General features: G+C 42.8%; 1 protein-coding gene across 3 annotated transcripts; it reads left to right on the top strand.

Moving 5' to 3' along the window:
* The first annotated feature begins 1,275 nt into the window (after nucleotides 1–1,275).
* dagla (diacylglycerol lipase, alpha) lies at nucleotides 1,276–26,701 on the top strand. 3 transcript variants are annotated; one of them, XM_056607066.1, is made up of 23 exons: nucleotides 1,276–1,769; nucleotides 1,950–2,023; nucleotides 8,475–8,605; nucleotides 9,495–9,596; nucleotides 10,525–10,736; nucleotides 11,241–11,342; nucleotides 11,567–11,705; nucleotides 11,922–12,009; nucleotides 12,460–12,594; nucleotides 12,703–12,780; nucleotides 13,169–13,293; nucleotides 13,612–13,759; nucleotides 14,209–14,292; nucleotides 14,736–14,813; nucleotides 15,045–15,125; nucleotides 15,278–15,420; nucleotides 16,567–16,635; nucleotides 16,882–16,954; nucleotides 17,850–18,058; nucleotides 18,310–18,436; nucleotides 21,620–21,786; nucleotides 22,040–22,057; nucleotides 22,546–26,701. In XM_056607066.1, coding segments are annotated over exons 3-23 (3,288 nt in total). In that variant the 5' UTR covers nucleotides 1,276–1,769; nucleotides 1,950–2,023; nucleotides 8,475–8,603; the 3' UTR covers nucleotides 23,654–26,701. The 3 variants fall into 3 exon arrangements, with proteins under 3 accessions (XP_056463041.1, XP_056463043.1, XP_056463042.1); XM_056607068.1 differs by lacking the exon at nucleotides 8,475–8,605 and having other exon boundaries at nucleotides 1,277–1,769; XM_056607067.1 differs by lacking the exon at nucleotides 8,475–8,605 and having other exon boundaries at nucleotides 1,280–2,023.
* Nucleotides 26,702–26,711: the final 10 nt, after the last annotated feature.

Raw genomic sequence — 26,711 nt, forward strand, 5'->3', positions numbered from 1 at the left:
CAGAGTCAAACAGATTACAGAAGCTCTGGTTGGCTTTAAAAGTATATATATTCATCATGGTTGCAATTCTGTCAAGTGTCACCATAGATCTTTAAATCTGACCTTGGGGAAATATGTGACATTGTTGGGAACATTCTGAATTTAAGAAGGTCAGATTTGCTTTAAGCAGCGGTGAAATACATATTCAGTGCTTTATCTTATTACAAGACAGCTTGCTAAAGTTCTCCTGGGGAAAATGTGCATGTAATTAAATGGGAGCAGGAACTAGTGTAGACAGTAGCCCGAGAAGAGCTACGTCATGGCCAGATATGTTCCCTATTCATCCCTCTTATATAATATAAAATCACATCATCAAACCAAAACCACAACTATGTTCTCTCTCGTTAACACGAAAGGCCCAAGAAGAAAGTGTAAAATATTATGAGTCATGTGTTCTATAAATGGCAAACAAGATGGAGGAGTAGTCAGGACCAAAGTCATGACTGTCATAGGTGATATCGTGGAAGTCACAAAAAAATCAAACAAATATCACACACGTCTTCATAAAAATCAATCATAACAACGTAGCAAGTTAAATTACAATTTAAATGTAAACGTAGGTCACACAGGTGTAAAATTCCTCATATCCAAATCTGCAATAATTTGAGTAAAAGAAACATGGGCATGCCATACCATACCATCTCAAATGGTTTGAATTAGAAGGATTTGCTCAAATATATCAAAAGATGCTTACAATTTTATCTTCGTTAACTGAGAATGTCCTCAAGACCAGGCAAGGAAGAGAAGGCAAAGAGATGGAGGACCGAGTGAAAACAGTGAGGAGAGGAAAGATTGGACCGTACCATCCGTTGTTCCACAACAGGGGGGTCACTTACGTTATGTGGATTCGATTGGGGAATTTCATCAGTGGCTTGACCGATTTGATTTTGTGATGGCTCTAAATGTTTAAGGGCATATTATATACTATAAATACCAGTACAACTATAAGCATCATATACACAACATGTATTTTTTTGTGGCTGTGCGTGTGTGTCTGTTCATGTGTTTGAATGCGTGCGTCTATCTGTGATCTAGCTATGGTGCAAATAACATATAGATTACCTTTAAGGGAGGTTTAATAGAAAGTTCCTTTGAAATATTGAATCTGAACGATTGATTATGTTGGAGACCCCCCCCCGCTCTTGTAGCACATTTCCTATCGTCCATCCAGTAGCGCAGCGCGATATCTTGATATTCTCAAACCACCAGTGGCGCACTTTCTCCGCAGGATCCCACCAGTTTGTGCCCTACATGTTGCCTTGTAAGGTGTACGCAAATTACGCAGATCTGATTTTGTCCATACACAAGGAATGGTTGTAAGGTCAAAGATGACGTAAGTTCTCTACGTAAAACGCGCAGAAACCAAAAGGCATGTCACGAAGGGAGGCGTAATAGGAAAAGGGAATCGCAGCGACGTACCTTTTCCGGGAGAAATAATGTTCTGGGGGGTGGGCCCATTTTCTGGGACCTGATGCCGCCGCTGCCAGGCTATGAAAGACTGGCTAACGTGATGGTGAACGGAGGGCTCTCCGGTGAATTCTACGGGTAGCCCAGTTCCCAATCTCACCGGGTGCGTTGAATATAGGCTACAGATTGTGATAAACGCCGACATGAACGGGAAAAGCCACCTAGTCAATGAACTGCTACAGCCGACGACGTGTTGCAACAAACCCAGCCTGTGAAGGGAACAACGCGCGTTGACATAGATCTTTGGTGGACACTGTTGGACGGTATGTGCGGAGCCCATTGGTCAGATAGACTACCTGTGGGACCTTCCAATTCTAAATATCCGTCAATATATAGATTTAGATCCTGGGTTGTCTGCTGCAATTACGCCTTTGTAGTAATTTATTTCATCGGAAGGACATTGACATTCTGATCATAAACCGCTGGTGTCTTGGATCGAGCAGTTTTCCTTTGAGGGATATGGGACAGCGGACGGAACCGGTCTTTTTGGTTTTGACAAGGCATCTTCAAAACACAGGTGAGTAGATGGATGAAAAATATCGGCGATAACGTTAGATCATGAGGTATTATGTCCTCGTTGTAGTGGGAAATGTTTATTTTACCAACTCTGTATAGGCCTACAAAATCAAAATCATCACTATACCCAAGCAGTTGATCCGGTAAAAAAAAAGATAAAATACAATGCTTTTTGGTAGCTGCCTTAATCTATATTTTTGTGTGCTATTCTATTTCCTTATACTAAATTAAGGGTTGTTGTGTGTGTCCTGTTTTGGAAGCACTGGTCCAGCATCAGTTAACGTCACACCCATACATACCCTCAGTGTCACTGACGAATAGGTTAACGATTTTGTTTAGAAATGTTTTTTTGTTTTTCCCCCTTTTTGAATTGTTACAGGCCTATCTGCTGTTCTACCTGATCGTTATAAATGTTTCTTTGTAGAGTTGCTGGCCTTGACCACAGAACAGTGTACAGATGACTAGCATGTAATGTAAAACCTTAGTGTCTACTTTCCATTTCTTCTTTAAATCACGCATTGCATATCGTAAAGCATGTTTAATCTCAAACACAAATGGGGCCTCTGTGGGAGCTTCTATAGTTTCAAGTACTTAGCAGGATTTGTACTCTGTACTACAGCATTAATGTAACAGATATGTTTAGTGACAGATATTGTGTAACATGTAACTTCCACACAGCCTTAGCTCCTCCTTGAAGAAACTAACGCCTAGTTGTTTTGTTTAAATTCCAGCATGGCACTGGAGTGCTTGTCACCATCTATTAACTTGTGGTTCCAGTAGTCCAGTAGTTGCAATTGAATGTGGAGAAAAGACCCTTACATGATAAACGTATATAAACGTAACTATGGCGCAATTGTTTGTGACTGACTAATAATCCTCGTTCCCACTGGCAGACCTGGACAAGGTTGTAAAATGTATTTCAAATGAATAACTTTTACCTTGAATGTCTAAATTGAAATTACAAATATCAAAGAAAAAACAATGAGCCGGAGCCACCAATAAAGAACCCTGAACAGCTGTGAGTTTCCTCCTGCTTCAGATTTGTTCTTGTAGGTTCTAGCCCCCACAGAGATGTTGCATGTCTCTCCTTTGTGTGGGTTTGTCTTGTCTTGACTCCTTCTGTAGCAGCTAACGTGCTGCTAATCTTACTGGCTGCCGGGGCCAATACCAGATTGAATACACTTCGGTGTTATAACTGAGACTGCTGGGGTACGGCAGAATAGAGGCAATCCGCTGGCATTATGGGTATGATGCCAACATCCATGATATTTTTAACTAATACATAAAGTCTAAGAGTCCTAAAGACTATCAGGGTTTTGTTGGATTTGATCAATTCCTGGGGTTGAGTTGGTTGGGCTGAAATATGTTGAATGTTAATTCAAGTGCAAGTTAAAACAGGAGGCTAAGAGTGGGCATCTAGATAGACAGTCCTGCTATTTCCATGTTTTATTAGTTATAAACTGGTTTTGTCTCGATGTTAAAATATCCTAAAATTTTAACGATATGACCATAGAGTGAAAAATGGTTTAGATGCGCTCTCTTCGATTTCTCAGATGTATTTATCAGGATCTTTATTATTTCAATATTACACTACTTCCATGTATAGCTACAATACTATATGCAACATTTCAAAAGCCGGTTGGTTCAAAAGATTAATCTGTCAAGATAAAATGTCAACGCCTATTTCCGTTCCAACAATCTTGTACACATAGGCTGGTGCAAAGGTAAAGCCCATGTGTTAATCCTCAAATGCTCCATCTTTATTAATCTAGGTATGACACACGCAAATACACGCACACGCACGCATAAACACTATCACATCAATTGACAGAATAAAAAGGATTGAACGCAAAGAAGTGAAAGGAATTGAGTGGGCGGCAGTGGGAAAAAAAGATGGAGATGCAGGCAGAGGGATAGTGGGAGTGAGTGGCACATGGCTTTCTGTCTAAAAAAAGAATGACGATGAAGCCAAAAACCTGAAGCTGGATTAGCTAGATAAGACTAGATGGAGAGAGAATGGTGGGGGGAGAGAGAGAGAGAGAGGGGCTGGAAGATGTATTCCTGGTCCCCAGTGTTGACCTCGGTGCAGATGCTTGCTGTTGGTTTGATGCTCATAAATACCTTCTGAAATAGGACTAGTGCATGAGTGTGGGTGCTGAGAGAAGGAGTCAAGGACAGGTGGGAGGGAGAAGGAGATGAGGAGGAGTAGGAGGAGACGGTATAGTCACATGATGGGTCAGGGCGGGGGGGGGGAATTGTATGATATATCTACGTACGTCCTTTCGCTTTGAAAAACAAAGAGCGTCTAGTGTAAAGGAATAATGAGGAAACTACAGAGATACAAGAGGATAAATGGTGGCTATGAAGCTTTGCAAAGTGAGCAAGGACAAGGCGAGCACCATAGAGAGGCTCCTTCTGAGCTGTAAGAAGAACACTGACCCTGGGAAGAGCAAAGGGGGTGGCGGGAGACCACGCCTTGCCTGCCCGGCTCTGCACTGACCGGGGGGAGCATAGCCATACTGCCCATGCATTTCACCACCAACCCACTGTTAGCTAGCCTCACTTCGCAGCTAATGTGGCCCCTCCTCCCGCGCTCTGTCCATTTGAATGCCATTCCAGATCTTTTATGACCACTTACGATATGTGTTGCAGACGGCAACCTGCTTGCAGCGCCCCAGCCTCACAGCATTTCAGGATCTATACCCCATGCTTACATTTTTTCAAACAGTATCATTGAGTAGCATTGAGTTTAGACAAGAATTAAGTGTAGAATTCCACGCAGCAAACAGGTATTTTGAAAGGCATCTCAGATGGAGCCTGGTACTGATTATGCCGTGAGCTGCTAAGAGCCTCAGAAATGCAAATATTTGGTGACCTAGGTTTGTTTAGGCTTCTTCTCAAACAAAGCAAGAAGATTTAAGACGTCACTCTGGCCTCTTGCAACTTTGTTGATGGGGAATTTGCAACAATTATATTCTAGTCTAACTTAATTTAATTGATAAATCGTGTAAAAAATTTAAACGTATATTTTCATACCAAATAACAACTTAATGTGGCTTGTCTTTAATAGATCGTTAATACAGATAGAAGTTAGAAGGAAATGTTATGAGACCGTATTATGAGCTCAGTCAGTTGCCTTAGTCGATCTTAAAATCTATACACCATAATGTTTTTTCCCTGTTCAAAACAGGGAAAAAACTGTTTTGAACAGGGAAACTATTGGTAACTTACCACCCTTCGGGTGAGGGGGGCGCAAGCAGTTTGAGATAGTGAATGGCTTCGATTGATTACGGTATTATTTAATACTATAAATATTTATAATTTCTGATAATTTGCAACCAAATTGATAGCTATGTATAAGTGCTGCTGTGTCTTTCGACTAATTCAGTTTGGGTGAAGGTAATTTCAAGACAACAGGGCTGTACTTCTCAGAAAAAAAGGGCAATTGGTATTAAGAAGATTTTGGAAGGCTCGACATATGCAAAGCAATATTTAAATATGAGATGCCTTGCAGGACCCACGTGCCATAAGTTAATGGCCAGCTGCTTTCAAGCTTTTATATACTGACATCTTAGGAAAGAGAGCAAATCGTTTCATTATTTAAAACGATTTGTGGCAACCCAAGCATTGAGAGGCCTCAAGACTCCTTACAATTGTTCAATTAAGATTGATTTACAACCGACACGTTTTGGCAATCCTCCCACATTTATAATGCTGCTACATCCTCGCATCGTGGTATATTGTCTGAAAGCTTCTTGTGTTCCCAAGCTGTGTCATGTGACGTCACATTTATCGGCACGTCACTGTATAATACTCACCCTTTGGAAATGGCAATGGAAGCACTTGAAAAAGCATTAGAAGCCATCTTTTTATAGTTGTACAAAAGTACACAACAAACTAAAATATATGTTTTTACTTATAAATTATACATCCAAACATTCAAGTTTCTGTAAATGGCATCATTAGTACCAGTAACCAAAGTGGCCAACCCATTGTCCAGAATCTTTTATTAAGCCTTTGTGCTGTGGTCGGGTCACACACGTTTGCATTCTGGTCTTGATGGAAGTGCTCTTCAAACAACTAATTTATGGGTATCTCCTCTGCAACATAATTGAATAGTCTTCTTTTTCAGTTTATTGTTAATAATACTTGTTACCTATTACAATCAAACACAGACCGAGAACTTAATCATTTGATTGCAAAAGGTTAACTGATCACACGCCATGCTGAATCAACAGCGCTACACTCTTATCCTGTTTGTTTTTCGCTGTGTTGCTTTGTGTTCGATCTGCATGACAAAGTATTTTTGTTTGCACTAATCCTCCCCGGGTTGAAGTGTAGTAGTAAGGTCAAGTGTGATGCTGCAAAATAGAGAAATAGTAACCCACTTACCAACCGTTTGCTCCTAGAATTCGAGTGATCAGCTACTGCAACATGATTTAAATGTTATTTAGAAAACGATAATAGTGCTTCAATATGCTACCAACTGCATTCATGCTAAATGCAGGCAACACAGCTAGGCTGATCATTAAACGTTACTCATGGGAGAGGAATAGAAGTTGGGTTAGACTGCCTAATGCAGTAGGCTGATAACAGTCATTGCTATAGATTACAAGAAACCATCCACAGTCTATAACCAGTCCCAAAAGCAATGTTTTCAATATATTGTTTTGTACTGTTCTTCGATAAAGGGTCTGTCTTGGCCTTTTTATTTTAAATGTACCAAATGTATTTGGTACATCAGTGTGTCTGCTGGAATTTCATAAATATGCAGCCGGTTTGATCACTTGTTCCCCGAAGGAGGAAAGGCACGTGAATGTAACTGTCTTTAGGTTTGGGAGGTCAATGTGTAAATGCGTCACAGCCATGAAGCCACGTTGGACTGCATACCACTCGCTCCCTGAGCCATACCCTGCCCATTTCAATGGGTCCACGTAGTGGGGATGGTACAAAGATGGAAAGCCAGCGCTGTCATTGTTGTTACATCATTGTTGTTACATCACATGGCCTGGTGCAGAGTAGCACACTCAAACACAAAAGCATTTCACACACATGCTGTGACTTGTCACAGGCATTTCCTAAAGCCAGGGGCATTTAGTTTTCACAGAGAAAATGAATAACTGAGTATAGGTGATTTTTTAATATTTATTTATTTAAAGCTAGGTTGGCAATTTTGAGAAACAAGCCAGGGCAAGCTAGATTTTAAAGGTGCCCAACCCAAAAAAACTCCCTCCGTCTCTCCACAAAGTAATTTCAGTCAAAACACATGACTAGCTGGATAGCTTCAGCAATAGGTCTACCTAGCCTTTCGGAAGACTGTGGTCATGCACATTTAGGCACGTGCACGTGCAGGTAGCCGACAGGGTAGATAGGTATTTTTTTTCAGGGCAAAATTAATTATATTTCTAAGACAGACTTAATACAGGCCTGTGACATCCATTGATTTATTGAGTGCTGTCGAAATATAAAGAGAATTTCCAAAACATGTGACAAAATAAAAAGCCTACCCTAGCTTTGAATGAAAGTAAACTCTATTCATTCTAGCTAAACTCTCGCTGCAATACCGCTGTTGGTTCCAAGCAACAGTGAAATTTACTGAATGTTTGTGCTCAAACTCACTAGATAATAGTCTAGATCTCTCTAGACTTAAACACACACACTCGCGCGCACGCACACACCGTACCCACAGGAGACTTTATCCATGGAGCTCAGACTCGGAAGTGCTGATCCACGACTACACTAATGAATTATATACTCTTCCCCATATAAAGCGCTGTCAGAAAAGGAGAGTGTGAAGCTGCTTTGCAGGATTTAATCACCAACTTGGGAAAAAAACAAAGTGCTGTTTCCAAAGAAGAGTTCACCTCTAAATGAGGGCTCTGATATAAAAGTCATTTATTTGGGTGCATTTCCGACCGGCATCCATTAGATTAGATTTGATTAAACTATATTGTAATTTGGCAGAGTACAAGAAATGCAGTTGGCGTCTAACCAGAATTGGAAGAAAGCAGTAAGATGCAGAGTTGGTAATGGTAATGCGGGTTGCTTCTTGTTATTAGAGGGATTATTTTGCTCTGAATAAGATAGGAGGAGGGGAATATGAGAGACATTCAATACTTATTATTTCTGTTTATGCATCTTGCTAGGGCAGCTGATTTCAATCACATTATAGCTCTTGTTACCACATTCTTAGGCAACTCCTTTTCGCTTCCTATTCCTTAAAAAACACTTTTTTAAGCGCTGTTGCAACTCTTTCTGCTTTCTTAACTCGGCTTTTGATCGGCTAGGTCGGTTTATTTAGATTTATTGTCAACACCCCTTGCCAAAAATAGGAACTTGAAAAGTTACACCAGCAAACAGCAAAGTTGTATAGAGAACAATATTGACTGTAGACCATTCTTGGAGGTCTAACTGCTAACATGCTTCACTTTCTCCACTACTTGTGTCCTTAGGCCAATCTTTGGCCTTGGTCATCAGTTGACTGTGGGGTCACAAACGTGAAGTAGGCCAACTGCAACCTTAAGCCATACCTGATGACGGATGAACACAGCATGCATCGTCTTATGTGACAAAAGTGTCTTATGTGAGTTAACTCTTAACCCTCCAAGCTCTTAAACAAATATAACTTAAACATATATAATTTATGTATGGACTGCAGTTGGTTCTGCAGTTCAAATTTCCTGGGCCTGGCTTTTAAGAGTTGAGCTGCTGTCCTCATTCCTTGACCTCGCTGTCTCCCTCTGGTTGTTCATTTTACCTGGGGCCTGAGGCCACTCTGCCCGGCTCAGTGCCCTTCTCTCTCAAACCGAGTTAATTGCGAAGGGAACAATCCTTTTGCTTTGCCATAATGCCATTAGGTATGAAAGCCAAGTTGTCTTTCTTCTCATTTCTTCGCATTTGGTTGTGCAGTCTCCACTCCGTATCAAATCAATACTTCTAATTCTAATGCTTGCCATCTCTAATCCGTGTTTGTGTTTTGGCAGATGATACTTATGCTCGTGTATTCCCAATCATAGTGTTGATAGGGAGGATTTAGCTGCGTATCTTTAAAACGTTCATGCATTTTCCTTGGATGTTGTTGGAAAATAGAAAAGTGTTCATCAGAAACGGCATGTTTTTTCAGTTTTTTTTATTTCATCCTCACATGTTGTACTGAGATGATTCGATACATCAGGTGTGTGTGTGTGTGTGTGTGTGTGTGTGTGTGTGTGTGTGTGTGTGTGTGTGTGTGTGTGTGTGTGTGTGTGTGTGTGTGTGTGTGTGTGTGTGTGTGTGTGTGTGTGTGTGTGTGTGTGTGTTGATAGATCTACACATAAATTGTAAAGATATTAAGTAGTAACGGGAAGACTACAGAGTGCAAGATGCTGAAATACCTATGGAATAGTAAACGGGTTACTTGATATACAAGCGATAGGAGGACTTGACATGAAATGCATGTTTACAATGCATATGTGTGGATTCCCTCCCCACAGGGCAGTGATGCCTGGCATGGTGATGTTTCGGCGGCGCTGGTCAGTCGGGAGCGATGACCTGGTGCTGCCCGCACTCTTCCTCTTCCTGCTGCACTGCATCTGGTGAGTCGGACAGGTCCGCATGGCTCTGTGGGCTGTTATCCATCCACACATCGGCAGTGCATGAGGCCAGGTACACTGGGGACAGGACACGCTCGGCAGAGGTGGAAATATTTTCATGCGGAGCTTGAGCTTTTTATTTATTTTTTACTTTGCACCCATTTCTTATATTATTTTGTGCCTCTGACTCACACAGAAACCCACACAACAATGCCAGTCTTGATATGTTATCGCTTCCCTCACGGTTTTCATTTTTGATGAACTTCAACCTCAGTGTGTTGATACTTTCTGCTAGAAGAACCGGGTAATATTGACATGGAAAAGAGATAAAAATAAATAAATGAACATGATACATACATGATTCATAAATGTAACAATATAGTAAGCATTCACTGCAGAGTTTCCTGTCCCTTTATCAACATCATATTGATGTATTTACATTTACATTCCTTAATTCAGCACATGTGTATATCCAAAGCGGACTCCCAAGTCAAGCTGAACAATCAGAGCTTGCAATTGATGTTGCTGTGACGGTGCTGCACAGTCAAGGTCCCAAAAGAAAGTGGAGAGCACTAGGGATCGGTATCGCTCAGAGTGTAGGTTCCGGTTCATGTTTCGGTTCTGGTTTCAGATGATTTAAATTGGCAAGCCTGACTTGAACAAGTCAGTCAATACTCCGCTGCCTTCAAAATAACCGTTCATCAGAGGCATTATGATAAAGCACTTCTAACATTGGAATCACATTTCGACTACAAAAATTCAGTACTACTCTTTTCCAACATCATTTGGTCGGTAACCTAACTAAGTACTGAAATTTGTAACCCATTCCGAGATCCAATGGAATGTTTGTTAGTTTGATGTTTGTTCTATTGTACTTCTATAATTACACATCATCCCTAGTGTCCTGAAGCCTGTGTTTGGCTCTCCTCAGGCTGGTGGTGCTGTCTGTGGTGCTATTCGGCCTGCCGTACGGCTCGGAACAGTCCTGTACGGTGACACTGGTGGACCACGGGCGCGGCTACCTGGGAATACTGGTCAGCTGCCTCATTTGTGAGAGTGCCATCATGTGGCTGAGCATGCGCGGCAGCATCCTGTACACACAGCCCAGGGAAGCAGTGCAGTACGTCCTTTATATACGCCTTGGTAAGAGCTGGCCGTAGGCCTTCACGCACACACACAAACACACACGCACGCCTACACATGGACACACATAACTTCCTTAAGAGACACAATAAATGTTTTATGGTTGAATAATCAGTGGTAGGTATGAGAGAACAATAGATTATTTGTATTCGGCAACTTGGTAAGAAATGAATCCCTTGCAGATGCCGAATGCGTGATAAATGGTACTATTTGTGCCTCAAATTATTAACAGCTGCTTTATCCTACATATTGGGAGCTGCCAAACGGCTAACAGTATATTATGGATGCAGCCAATATCAAGCGGCCTTACAGTTTCATGATATGAAAAGATGGAAGCATATCCATCCTTTCCTCTCAGCTCCTTTACTTTTTCAATTAAGCCCAAAGCATATATTCCCTCGTATTTTTGGAGCGACACAAACAAGAACTAGAATCCTATTGTTATAACGGAGCATGGCCACAGATCTTGGATGTAATGGGGCGGGTTTTCTCTGTACTTTTCAGCCATTCTGGTAGTAGAGCTGGTCTATGCAGTGGTGGGCATTGCCTGGCTCGTCCAATATTACCAACCATGCTCTGATGTCACCGCCAAGAACGTGGCCCTGGGTGAGTTCACAGTAGCTTGTTTTAAAAAAATGCAGAATTATCCCTATCTTGTGTCACTAACTCCCCTTTTCTCAATATTTTGCTATTACTCTTTTTTCTTCCTTCATTCCTTTCTTTCTTCTCTCTTTTTTTCCTCCTTCCTCTTTCTCTCCCTCACTTTCTCTTCCTCTTTCTCTCTCGCTCTCTTCCTCTCTCTCTCTCTCTGTCTCTCTCTCTGATTGCAGGGATCGTGGCATGTAACTGGATGGTGATCTTCAGCGTGTGCTTCACCCTTATGTGCACCTTTGACCCCACGGGGCGCACCTTCGTGAAGCTCAAAGCCACCCGCCGGCGCCAACGCAACCTCACCACATACACACTCAGGTACCAACTGTCCTCCTCTCTGCATCTCTACGTTACACACACACTCACGCAACCATGCACACGTGCACGCACACACACACACACATACATGTACACATTTACACATAGACATTCAGGGACAGACAGACGGGACCCCATGCCACAGCATATATTTGTGACCTCAGCCGTACCACATAGTTTGCCTCTCGGTGTTATGTGTTGCTCTCTCTCACTTAGACATCGGCTGGAAGAGGGCCAGGCCAGCAGCTGGAGCAGGAGACTCAAGTTCTTCATGTGCTGCAGCAGGGCCCAAGACACGCAGTCGGTGAGTCCCAACCTATAGCTTGACTCGTTTCAATACCACCGCCAACCGTTTCGTGGAGTCGGCAAGGGTTCCATTTCATTCCTTCATCCAGAATTTGCAGAACCTTGGTTGCATTTATTATCTTTGTTTCAGTCGGTTCAGTTCTGTTTTAGTTACCCATTAAGTTTTCTTCCCTATTCTAGTCCCCCTCACACCTCATTCACTACTCAAACAGTTTACTGTGCTGTTCTTTATACTAAACATATACTATACTATACCGTATTGTAGCATACTCTACTCAATGCACTGTATTATTTTGGGTCTATCGCCATTGATTTCCCGAATCATTTGATTCCGATTCACGCCGTCGACTTCGATTAGTGATATTTCCGTTACAATACCTAGCTTGTTCAACCTCAGCCCTTTATAATACTGTACTGTACTGAACACGTGTGCTGCTCTTTGTGACAGGATGCCTACTCTGAGGTGGCCAGCCTGTTTGCAGAGTTTTTCCGAGACCTGGACATTGTGCCTAGTGACATTATTGCTGGTCTGGTTTTGCTCAGGCAAAGACAGAGGTCCAAAAGATTCTCAATCCTGGACCAGGTATTTGTGTGTGTGCATGTTTGTGTGTGTGGCTTGTTCTATTACTGTCCTTTTTATCTATTCATTTGGATATAAATAACTTTCTGTTTGGTTCTTGTTTCTTCCCAGGCAAATAATGACATTTTGGCCTTCCTTTCCGGAATGCCTGTCACTCGCAACACGAAATACCTTGACCTCAAAAACTCGGTGAGTTCTGTATACACTAATGGCCTGCTTACAATGCTAAAAGCAGAACGCTTATATTACCAAAGTTAGACACCGTACGGTATCGTCTTCCCACACTCTACTGGATATACGTCATACTAGTATTCATACTTGTCCTTCAACAAACAGGGCACTGTAAATGACAATCCACTGACATATTGCAAGTAAAGACCTTGCATGTTTGCATAGATGCATTTGACAATCGGCAACTGTTCTTATTGGATATGATTTTGGAGATGACATTGACAACCCTCTCACCAACTATATGTGTGTCCGCATATAATTGCAACAAAATGTTACATTTTGGCAGCATTTATAGTTTGGTTGAAAATACATAACATGTATGCTTGTTTGCCATTCCTTCCCGTAGACGGAGATGGGCATGTACAAGGAGGTGTGCTACTACATGCTGTTTGCCCTTGCTGCATATGGCTGGCCCATGTACCTTATGAGGAAGCCTGCTTGTGGGCTGTGCCGTCTTGCCAGTTCGTGCCCGTGAGGACATGCACACGCCCAAACACAAGCATATAGTCATGGTTTCTGTGTTTTTTTCAAGTTGGTGTATTTTTTCATTTTGATGGGGGTCAGGGGCCTCAGGGCTCACCGTATGTGAGCATTCACATGGAATATTGCATCATCAGATCTGACACACAGCTACAGGCACTATCAATGCTTATCGAAATCTCACAACGCCTACTTTGTATACATGCCTTTATGCATCTCTACTTTGAATAAAGGTTATATTAACAATGTATGCATTCATTGTTTTCTCCACTATCAGTCTCCATCTTACATATGTGGTGTGATCTCCAGATGTGTGGTGAATGGCTCCCGCCTGTCCCAGAGTGTGACTGGTGAGGAGGACAACTGTTGTGGTTGTAACGTCCTGGCCATCCGCAGACACTTCCTGGATAGGGAACTCAAGCAGGTCCACATTGTCTACACTTCCTGCCATGATGCTGTGAGTATGCTGGCGATTGGCCGACAGTGAAACAGAGGTCATTTAGACTCACGGTTGATTGGCTGATGGTGGATGTATAGTTGTTGGATGGATGGATAGAAGTCATTCAGAATCAGTCTTGGTGAAATGGAAGCGTTAAGGCTTAGGCTAGTTGTCAACAGATTAATTAGCCTGCCCAAAAGTGTTCTGAATGACTTTCAATTAGCTGATTCCAAAATTCTTGGCATTTTATTTATATTGTTTAGATTGGTTGAATCCAGAAACATGATATAGCCTTTATATTGTAGTTGCATAAATCTTTTGACTATAGTATTATCTCAGCCTACTCTTGATTCTCCACTAAGCCTTAATTATGTAATTTAATCATTGTGTTTGTTAAAATTTTATTTTTCACTGTTTAGTATTATCATTTGAGTTCAACTCTATTTCTGTCTGCATTGTTTGTGAAGGTGTATGAGACGCCATTTTTTGTGGCAGTGGATCATGGCACCAAAAAGGTTGTGATCAGCATTCGAGGGACCTTAACCCCAAAGGTGAGGGGTGTGTGTGTGTGTGTGTGTGTGTGTGTGTGTGTGTGTGTGTGTGTGTGTGTGTGTGTGTGTGTGTGTGTGTGTGTGTGTGTGTGTGTGTGTGTGTGTGTGTGTGTGTGTGTGTGTGTGTGTGTGTGTGTGTGTGTGTGTTTACAAATTTTAGTGTGCATTAATAAGAGTCTTGAAATAATGATAATGGATTATACTTTTCTGTACAATTATCACATTCCTTTTACATATTAAACACCAAAATCGGACATTGAGGCAAAGTTCAAAGGGCCAAAATAATATTGACATAGTATTGTAAGTCATTTGCCATCTAAAATACACACAGAAGCACTATTGAAAGCAGCAAACAGTATTTGTTTTGTTTAATTTGGCTCATTGAAATGGCCCAGATAAGCCATTAGTCCTGGTCAGTGACATGCCCATTCTGTGTGTTTCAGGACGCCCTGACTGACTTGACTGGGGACTCTGAACGTCTTCCTGTGGAGGAGCAACAAGGAAACTGGCTGGGACACAAGGTCAGATTAGAGCTGGGCCCTGCAGTTCTCCTCTAAGTCGGTCTGATCCCATCGCAATTAAAATTAGAAATATTATTCCCCCGATCCATGGTCGTTTTTACCTGAGGGTAGAATAATTCATCTGAAAAAATACATTAATTTGACTACTGCTAATACTCTTACTAATTTCTTATTTTTTTCTTCATTCTAGTCTCCGTCTAAACCTCGTTTTTCTAATTTTCTTTCTCCCAGGGGATGGTTTATTCAGCCGAATACATTAAGAAGAAGTTGGAGCAGGAAATGATCCTGTCACAAGCCTTTGGGAGGGACTTGGTAAATGACTGTTCTTCTATTCTAGACCTTCTATTACACTGTCTGTTAAAGCTGGAGGAGGCAATTTGTTTCTGAAGCATCTTTGGTTGTATTTGCTGAAATTCTCTCTCGCGTGTGTGTGTGTGTGTGTGCGTGTCTTTGTGCGTGTGCAGGGTAAGGGCACCATGCACTATGGTCTGGTGATTGTGGGACACTCTCTCGGTGCGGGCACCGCTGCTATCCTGTCCTTCATGTTGCGGCCTCAGTACCCCTCCCTCCAGTGCTACTCCTACTCTCCACCTGGCGGCCTTCTCAGGTTGGTTAGTTAGTTAGTAAGTTACTTAGTTAGTTAGTTACTTGGTTACTTTGAGGCCAACCAGAGATTCCAGGCACACTTGCATCTGTTTTTTTTTTTTTAAAGGGACCTATACAGACAAATGTGTCGTGTATCGTATTTGTAGTTTTTGCCAATTTACAGTACCCGTCCCTAGATAATTTTTTCTCACCACAATCTTTTGTGAGTTTAATATATGAAAATTGACACTTGAGAGGGCAGGGGAGTTCATGCATGAAGCGAATACGCCTTCAGGGACAACAAGTTCCCCTCAGATGCAAATGATGACACTCTTGTGTACCAAAGACATTCTAAAAAAAGAACCAGAAGAAGTCAGAAGCCTTGGTTTGGCTTTTGTTGAAGAGCATATTGTGCTCGCAAGCTGCCGTCCTAAACAGTCCATCTGTTGTTTGTGCCATTTCCTAAAATGCGTTAACTTTTGTGTTGGGTGTAGCATACTGAAGTCTATTTTAGTTTATTATCATGGTGTTCTGCCGAGTTCTGGGCCTGAATAGACCACCTGAATTCACCCTCACCTTGCGCACCTCACACCTCTAAGGAGGACATTTCAACAGCCTCGGACACATGATGTCACTGGTTGTGTTAAAGCCTCAGATTTAACATAGGGCTGAACACTGCTTTGCAATTCAAGTTGGAAGAGCGGAATTAATATACATATAATGAGTGATAATTTAGTTAACATGGACAACATAAGGGATAACACCATAAGTGACCTGGTTCTTCTGTAAAGTGTAATTAATCAGATAGGACATTATCCTGACGTCAAACATGATCCATTTCTATACCTATAAATCCTAAGTCAAAACTTTACATTAAGCGTACATTGATTAACCATGAAATAACATTAGTTAATACAGTAATACACATTATTTCTATGATGGGGTTAGTGGGTTATGGATAGGATTAACCCTATTGAATGTATGAATTGATACCTTCGTTAAAATTAACAACATGAGTGAAAATGAACACCATTAGTATTAATTACTAGATTGCTTGTCAAGCATTAACTGTTAGTTAATGCTTATTACTGCATTAAATCATGTTCATCAATGGTATATTGTATTGGTTACTCTCCTACTGAGGTTACTCTCTTATCCCGTTCCACAGTGAGGATGCCATGGAGTACTCGAAAGACTTTGTGACATCTGTGGTGCTGGGCAAAGACCTGGTCCCAAGGTAAGCCTCTTCGCGACGAGGCGATAATCTACCATTTTGAGAGTATGACAATGTCCTATAAAGACAAATATTGAACCCATAATTACTAACGAAAAAATGACCAAAAAACAGGAGCAACAAAATGACGATCATTCCAATGCTCCTGTGCTTCCAAAATGGAGGCATTCTTTTCGATGTGATGTCAAGATTAACAAGCCCATTTGGGTTTTATGAGCCAGGCCCCAATAACCTTTTCTCTCCCTCAAGGATCGGCCTCTCACAGCTGGAGGGGTTCCGGCGCCACCTGCTGGAAGTCTTACAGAAAAGTAACAAGCCTAAGGTGACTTCAGTAATTATATCAGGTTCTATGTCCATCATGTTTGATAGATGTCAACATAGCTCAGCTGGTCAGTGTGGATTTGAGTGTATGATTATTCGCACAAATCAGACTTCAATCAGACAGATTATTTATCTAGTCTAGTTGCAGACAAGCTCCAAACTGGGTGAGCCAGGCCTTTTATTTTATTCCTCTTCATATTTGTTTTGAACCAATCGCGCTGGCGTCGGAGATATGTACACACAAACACAAAATTCGCACGCACTACTAAAGGTTTTCAGGTGGGAAGGCAAGCTAAAACACCAGCTTATATAAAGGGTTTCTAAAATGTTTCAAATCAACCCTGTGTAGACCCTGTGTAGACACTGTGTAGAAATGTTGTTGATCCTTCGGTAGAATACCTCTGTAACAAAACAGAAAACGAGGCGTCAGCCCGCCTGGGTTTGTGTTCCACTCTAGGCTCTGTGCCGTCTCTCCCCAGAAGTTCTGCCCGAGCTCTAGAATAGTTGGACTACTGGATCCCAGATTAGTGGAGGATGTATTACACTCCTTGTCATAACCAAGTACCCCATCCAGCCCAGATACAGTGGTACTTGTACTTTAAATCACATGTGAATCGCAAGATAAAGCTTACTACAGCACGCCTGGAGGTGTGCACGGGTTTATGGAATGCTGTATTATTATGCAATAGAATACTGCGTCATTTCTAGGTCTTTCTAGGTCAGCTCGTGAATACGATACTTTGCGCGCGCGCGCGTGTGTGTGTGTGTGTGTATAAATATGTCCATGTAAATATGTGTGTGCATGTATTCATGAAAAACAAAGCACACTGAGACACAGGACATGAATCATTCAGCCAGATGCCCCCTTTCAATGCCGTCTATGTGTCTCTTTTCAGTGGAGGATAATCGCGGGCGGCACCAAATGCATTCCAAAGTCTGAGCTTCCTGTCGAGGAGGATGTGGTCCAAGTCCAACCTGCTGCCCCCCCAAATAGCCGCCTCTGGCTCCACCCCAGTGACCTCAGCATCGCCCTGTCGGCCTCCACGCCTCTCTACCCCCCGGGCAGGATCATCCACGTGGTGCACAACCACCCTCCAGAAACCTGGTGAGACCGCGGGTGAAGGTGGGACAGGACGGGGGGACAGGACTGGGGGGGGGGGGGGGGGGGATTTGGTGTGTGCCGGATCCACTAGTACGCGGCCATGGTTTACAATGGTTGGCCTTTTGTTTACAGGGCCACTATTAAATAACTGGAGAACACATAAAAAGTGCTGTTTAACACATAAACAGTGATAATTAAATGTCGTACCCTTTTTATGCTACCATATTTCCTTCCTTCCTTCCTTATCCCGCTAGCTTTGGCCAGGAGGAGCCCACCTACTCAGCCCTGTGGGGGAACAACAAGGCCTTCGATGAGGTCATCATCTCCCCGGCCATGCTTAACGAACACATGCCTCACATGGTGATGGAGGGCCTAAACAAGGTAGGACAGACCTCCTCCTCCTCCTCCTCCTCCTCCTCCTCCTCCTGCTCCTCCTGCTCCTCCTCCTCCACCTCCTTTCGTTCCTTCTTTAAACCGCGAGAAGGTGAACCGACCTCTCTGTTTTGCTATGAAGAACTACTCATTCAAGTCGATGCATTCCTGACGTCAACTCGCACTTTACCATGGAGACCATTCTTCATTAGATCCGAAGAAGCTGGATGCTTTGTCTACGCCGTTCAGTGTTGGTGATAGGTGTGTTGCCACGTGTGGGACAGGAAATATCCTCTTCGGTGTAACATCTTTCTGTTTTGTGTCAGCGTGTCTGCTTCTGATCATAATGTTTCCCAGTACGGTGTGGGGTGGTTATCCTCGGAAAGCAAATTACGTTCTTTGTTGACGCCATATTCTACTTGGGATAACATTGAACTTCCATGACCGTTCTCTGCAACAATACACCTTTTCTGTGAACTCACACTTGAAAACCTGTGACCTCATTGCTCATTCACTTGTTCTGTGGTTTTACTTTTGGTTTAATTATGTAGAACAATAATACATTGGAGCATTTTAAGATGGGTAAGAGCTTGTTATGTCACATTTTAGATTTGATTTATTATGCAGACAATGGAAAGAAACGGCCATTAAGCTCACAGGGAGACTCGTGTGTCTTAAACAATTCTGTGGTCCTTCTCCTCTGTCAGTGATAATTGGTATGAGGGGTGGTCATTCTGGAGACCGCATCGGTTGTTTATGGGTAAACGGTATAAGGTTTTGTTTGAACTCCTAACCATTCCCCCATTCTTTTCTAACTGCTCCAGTAGTGAGGCATGGAGGCTGATCCGTACTGCTGGCCTTCTTTATGCTTTCTTGGTTCCCTGCAAATATATGAGTCACTGGCAGAGCATCTCTCCAGATAAGGCGCTGTATTGATTTGTTGTGTGTGTGTGTTGGCATGTGACGGAATTTGCACTTGAGGTTGCACAGAGGTGATTCTTATTCAAGTGTGAACGCTGCAGTGTTGAAAGTCTGGTGTGTCATCCTCCATAGAATAGTGTGTGTGTGTGTGGGTGTGGGTGTGGGTGTGGTTGCGTGTGTGGGTGTCCCGCATATGAAATGTTCCTGTTCAACATGACTCTAATTAGGGTGTGTGTGTTCATGTGTTTGTGCCAAGGTTATTGTTTGATGAATCCAATATTCCTACAGGTACTGGAGACGCATTGCCCTGCCCCGTCTGAGCGGGCAGACTCTGAACCATTGGAAGTGGAGGTCAAACAACCGAGCAGCACACACATCGTGCTCCCAGAGTTGAACTCTGACCTCCGTCTCGACAACACTGCCCCTCAAACAGAAAAAAATGCGGCGAGCGATCCCCCTCTCTCGGAGTCTGACGCTCCTCCTTTTACCGTCACCGTCTCTCCCCTTTCGATCCATAACACCAGCTCTGCCGTCAGCGAGACAGACTCGTCCAACGACCTGTCGCTCTCAAACAGCCCATTAAACACTCCTTTAGGAACGCCCCCCAGCCAGCAGCGTTCACACACGCCACAGATGGACACACCTAGGTATCCCAGGTGTATAGAGGTGGAATCCTCTATTTGATTATGCACTATGTGCCTTTTTGACGGCACAGGCATTTCATTTATCGCTCCCTAAAACAGCTCTTACCAACTGTCCCAATGGGCTCAGGAATCCGTCTGCATTTGTGTAAAAAAACAACAACAGCCTGTACCCATTTCGACGTGCTTCCCTTGGGGGGGTTTACATCACTCTGTCATTGCCTAATTCTATTTTCCTGCTTGTTCAAAGCTCATTATTGCCCTGAGATGTTACAGAGTGTCATTATTCCTCCGTGCAGTGCCTTAATCCTCAGGTGCAGAGTGGTCACACGTGGCTTTAGCTTTGCTCAATTCGCGTTTGTGACATTAGCCAAGCAATAATGCACACAAGCCTTATTTGAGTTGTTTGATCTAAACAATGCCATGTTGGGAATTTTATTTGTGAAATAAGTTATGTATGGATATCATATTATGTACAATATGTGCTAGGTTCTATCTTGGGATGTTATTGAGAAGCAAAGCCGTACGTTTTCTATGAGCTGATTCGTGTGGTCTTATGCATTTCATTTTAATGTTCCTTTTTTATTTTGGATGAGGATGAATTAGATCTTCAAAGTATTTGGTGCTGTCGGTCACTGACGGCCGAGGCAGTAGGATCTAATGTTGCTCGCCAACAGGTTTTTAATGTGTTTGCTGACCTTGTTACACAATGTTACTATCATCTCATCCGCGTATACCTTCTACTTAGGAATAGAAGCATACCTGTTGAAAGCCATATTAACTTTATTATGCCTATCGCTATCCATAGGTGTTAATATATATTTATATATAAATATATAAATTTCCATGATGCCATTAATATAACACGCATGTTGCCATTGTGCCATTATGTCATGTTCAATTGTTGCATTTTACTTTTTGTCTGTTTACGTGTCTGTCATGTTTACCCATCCCATTCTGTGTTTACATTTGTTTCCCATTCATTAAAAATAACCACATGTATCTAACTCTGTGTCTATGTGCTGGCTATCATAACCATAACAGAACATACTATATCTATATATTTTAGTTGGAGATTGCATCGTACTAAATCCATGAGCACATCCATCATGTCATCACATTTCGATAAACTTGACTGAAACTTATCACGAAAAGCAGCTATCGGCTGAATAGCACCGGGTGTAGTGATTCATCATGCATTAACATCAACCCTAACAGTAACTGTATGATGTGAACGAATGAGTGTCATGGTCATCACCTAGTTAGTAGTCTTTTCATTCCTTTGAAGATCTATCAATTGCTAAATATGAATGACAAACAATGTACCAATTAATTCATCTACATTCTTCTGATTGCATGACATGTGTTTGCAACACTTCCATTATTTGATTAACCAAATATTGTTCCGTTGATCCCTTTTGAAGGGAGACCAGAGGCAGTGAACTGAAGTCATAGAAGTGTACCAGTTACACACGTAACTGGTCTTCAGCATTAGGTTATATCGACGAATAAAAACAACTATAACTCGTAGGCATCATGCTCAGCAAGTTTAATATTCAAACCACTATTGTTGACAAGTTGATCGCCCCTGATGGTTACCCCCCGTGTGTGCGTGTGTTTGTGTGAACAGGTGCTGGAGAATTACAACAAAGGAAAGACTGCTTTGCTGTCTGCAGCCAAAATCATGGTTAGCCCCACGGAAGTGGACTTAAACGCAGAGACCATCTTCATGGGTGCCTCGACAACTTCACACCAACCCACGCCGATCGGCCAGCACCGGCGGAACAGCAGTGTTCGGTTAGTACGTGGTCTGTCCGGACGCACAGCACTCTATCATTTAACCCACAAAGATAACACCGCTTAGCACTCAAATGTGACGTAATCCTATGTATAAATGTCGATTTTGCATCGCTCAGGGATATGGCTTGGTCTATTTATTTTTTTAAATGCTCACTCTCAATATTCCCTTTCACTTGAAGGAATGTGATTCTATCTTGGGTTTTCATTTGTCACAATGTGTTTACATTTGGATGTTTCATTCTTTTTAAAGCCTAAAAGAGTTGTCACGGTAAGCAAATTAACCAGAACATTAACTTTTCTCTATCTATGTACTTTCCTTGCATGCACGCACGCCAACGCACGATGAACGCACGCTGTCCCGCTATAGAACTCCTGTAACGTATCGTCATATCCAATTCCCTTCCAGACCACCTTGGTTCAGCCCTGCCAAATCTAGACCGTATAGTATAATTATAGTTAATGCTATCCCCTCTAGATGGTTCTCTGTAATCAGCATCAGAACCCCCTCTTTCCCTCTGTTTACCTTGTTTTCTCCCTCACGTTGTCCCTTTAGGGCTATCAACCTTTTATGTGTTGTATTCACAAGTTGGTATTATATCCTCGCAATTCCTCTTGATGTCCGGTTCCTAGTGCTTCACATTTCCCTCCTGACTCCCACTTCTTGTGTGTTTTAAATCTCCCTTCATCCCTCGGCTTCCCCTGTTCCCCATCTCCCTCTCCCCCACCCTTCCTCCATCCTGTTCTCTCCCCCTCTAGCTCCTGTGCCCACTCCGAGCTCTCCCTTGAGGGCTTTTCTGAGTGCCCTCCCCCCCCGGCGCCCGTTGTGCTGCGGGGGGCCCGCGAGCGCCTCACCGTGGAGCTCCGGGGGGGCAAAGCCCCGCTGGCCGTCATGGAGAGCCTGTCGGACGCCGAGTCCGTGTACAGCCTGGACTCCCGGCGCTCCTCGGCCGCACTGCGGGGCTCTCCCATGCTGGCTTGCCTCCCCTTCCCCCTGGATGCCCCCATCCCCGAGGAGAACCCCTCCCTCAGCTCGCGCACCGAGCTGCTGGGGGCCGACTGCCTGTGCCCGGGCACTCCGGAGCACCTGGGCGAGTCGGGACCCTACTTCGCCTCCTCGGATTCCGTAGCCAGCCCCGAGTACGGCATGCGCCTCTCCCCCGGCACGGCGCACTACGGCGGGAACCACTGCCTAGCTCTGCGGGGTCAGGGCGCGACTCAGGCTTCTCCTCCTTCACCTCCTCTCAATGCCGGGTTCGGCGGCGGCCTCCAGGAGGACGGCTGCGCTGTGATGCCCGCCGTCTACAGTCCGAGGAGCACTCCTCCCCATCAGCCGAGTCCTCCGGCTGGCTGCAGGCCCGCAGACTCCTCAGACGGGGAGGACTGGGCCACAGAGAATGGCCAGTCGGGTGTGGAAGCGGGGCTGGCGGCGGCCTCCTCCACCCCCGATACGCAACTGTCCAATGGTAACCCGAGCCAGGCGGTGCTGGAGTTTGCCCAGTATCTGGACTCCCTGTTCAGGTTGGACGGCAGCAGCTCCCCGCCACTGGAGCTGTCCGACGGGGAGTCCGAGTCGGGCCGCGGCTCCTACCTGGAGCAAGAGGAAGGTCTGGGTGAAGGACAGTCTATGGACGATAAGCGGCTTCTGGCCAGAGCCATAGTGGAGCCCAACTTGGTTCCTAAGCCCCCTCGCACTTTTGCTGGATCCGCGGACCCTTCCTCTGGCATCTCCCTGTCCCCTTCCTTCCCCCTCTCTTCGTCCGGGGAGCTCAATGACCTGTCCCCCGGTGAGGGGGCCACACACTCTCTACGAACATCTCCTCCCGGCCACTACCCTGAAGAGAATACTGTATCATCCATGGTGTGAGGAACCGCCTAAACTCCTGCCCTAACTTTATATGAGAGCATCCATCCGATATTCAAAAAGCATATCACAGAAAATGCATGCGATGGAATGCAGTCTGTCATACAAGTCATGTATCAGAGACACAACAACAGTACCAATATTGACTGATCTATAAACTCTTCATTTTTTTCAGGTGTCTTTTATGAATGCTATGTTGAGCATTTTTCACACTTTTGCAACAACTGTAAAGAACAAAATTACATTCTGCATGCCAGAGAACAGTGCTGCTTTTTGGGTGAATTATTGTAGCTTTTCATTGCCATTCCAATTCAATACTATCTCACTCCATCAAGTGAGCATTACATAAGCATGATATTCATTCAATGACAAGACATAACTCAATTGAATTGACAACTGTGCAGGGATTTAAACAATTTAAACAATGACAGCAACATCAACAACCAGACACTGTAGAAGAGGTTAGAATAGGCACACTGTTGTAGTTTATATACCGTGTACTTTTCTGGACCCTTAGCAACCTGGCTCTACATCCAGGCCTTACTTTTATTTTAATCAAGAATGTGAAACGCAAGAGAAAATGATGATCAAACAAAGGGAGGATGATGGAAAATATGCCTCAGGTTTACCGGGAATCGTCTTGTGGGACGAAAAGAAGTGTTCTTTATTGATGAAAATTCATGTGTCTTAAAATATTGATAGATGAGATATTGAAAGATGTTATTCAGATCTTTTGATTCTTTCAGTTTTGCCATTTGTGGTGCATGATGTTCTTTTTGAAAGTGCTACTAAGCCACTTAACAATTCACATTTAGATCATCTCGCACATCTCCAAATGCTTTATTTGCCCCTTTGCCAAAAAATAATGCAATGTATTGCCAAATGTATTTATGAGATATAATATTATGTATGAATGTGAATATTGTTCAAGTTAGGTAGACGGCATTCAAGCTGAGCCCACAGGAGAGGAGGATTTACACCACACGTTATCTGCCTCTTCACCGGTCAATTGTTTTTTCTCGTGCCCATCGTGTGATGTAGCCGCCCCATAGAAAAGGATATCCTGACCTTGTCTCACTGCCATGGCGCCAATTCCAGAGACTGGAAACCCATCCTGTATCTCCAGTTCTCAACATCTAACTGACAAGCATCTTAACTACCACACTGTTGTTGTTGTTTTTTGATGCAGTTGTACTTTTTTTAGTATGTTTTGATGGGTCCCACTGGTGATCAGAGAAGCAGGTAAACTCACTCAAGTCGGTTCTACCTATCAGGTCAAGGTCAAAGTCAAGGCGCTATTGGTAAATGACTGCCTGTCTGAAACAAAAACTGAATGAGGGATTTACTAAGAGGCTGGTTCACCAGGCATTTACCTGTGAGTGAAGCATCCTGGGAGATGTTGTGTCGTGGTGGAGGTTGTGTAGAGAGTGTTATTTCTTGTCAAGGTGCTAGCTCTTGACGCATTTACTTCCCTTTAAAAATGGTTCAACACAAGCAACCTTGGGTGTCTGACCGGAGAATACATATTGGTCTGCTCTATGGCATACGATCTTCCATATCATTTAAATGATTGGTTCGCAGTTTGCGTTATTTATTATCATGAATGTCATCATCTTTATTGCTGTTAGATGGAATATTATACTTATATTACTTTTTTGAAACAGGTTGGATTTATCTTCTGTAAGTGTTATTTCAGGGAGTTATGGGGATTTTCTTTTGTACGATTTACACAGGAATAAAAAACGATCAATGTGGATTTTATTTTGTTTGGTTCCAATTGAAAAGTATGAGACGTGTCAATGCATGGCCATATTTTTATTTGTTTTTATCAAGTCAAGGTGGCGACAATGCTCTATAATTAAAGCCACCTCACAGTGAGCTATATTATATTCAGTTATACACACCAACAAAGCAGTATCAGGTAGTTGCACTGTTAGGAACTGGATTGTGGGAAGACGAAGCAGCCATGTTCTTACCAGTTTACAGACACCAAATGTATTCATTGTGTCAGCTCCAGTAATCACAAGATGTCACTTTTGTACAATAGCTTTGCTTTCTGGAGTCACAAGCCAAGCATTACTGAAAGAAAACCCTACTGTATAGTACATCCTCACAAAGACATGCACAGCACTGTCTGTTTTTGTGTAATTATTTATGCAGATCTCTACTTAAAAAAAGAAATTCCAAATATAATAATCTAGGAAATCACTGTATTAAGAGGAAGAGATATATTATAATCTATATCAATATTGACATATAAAGTTTATAGAAAAAAAGAATATATTTAGACAGAACTATAACAGATCAAACTATTGGCAGAATTTAATAGATTAGGAAATTGGTCTGTATTTAAAGTATTCAGAATAATTCAACTCTGTCTTGTCCATGTTTACTTGGTTTGCTTCCCTCCCCTCCTTCCCCAGAATCAGAATGTTTCTAATCTTTCCCTTCCCTCCCTACCCCAGAATCAGAATGTATCTAATCCCTCCCTACCCCAGAATCAGAATGTTTCTAATCCTTCCCTTTCACTGCCCTGCCTGTAACGGAATAAAGCAAAACCAACTACCAAGACTCATCTGTCTCTGCGATCGTCATGTTTGTTCGAAGTGAAGTCTTTTTTATGTTTTTATTTATTTTTTAATTTAGAATTTGCACAACCAGATTATTTAAGATTGTCAACCTCTTGTTTTGTGTCTAACCATTAGTTTCATCCATCAATTTTGCCTACACTTTGCACTAATTCAAGAAGTGCTTCAAGATAATCTACAAACTGAACATAACATGGCCTAATGCTTAGTCCTTTGATTCTTAAACTTGTTTCCTTCATGACAAACCATATGGTATAGTTCATCCATCCTCCTCAGCTGTGAAAATGTCATGGTTGAAGTATAGCATATTATTGAAATGAAGGAAAAAGTCCTCAAAAGGGACATAGCTTGAGGGTGTGGTCTTACTCCATAGCAAGGCAGCAAAAAAAGGCTTGTTTTAAAGAGTATGTTTTTGAACGTGATGTAGGTAGGCTACCATGGAGCTTGTCACGTTCCTGTTGTCCGCCAGGGGT

This window comes from Gadus chalcogrammus, chromosome 14, assembly GCF_026213295.1.
Source record: "Gadus chalcogrammus isolate NIFS_2021 chromosome 14, NIFS_Gcha_1.0, whole genome shotgun sequence".
Lineage (NCBI taxonomy): Eukaryota > Metazoa > Chordata > Actinopteri > Gadiformes > Gadidae > Gadus > Gadus chalcogrammus.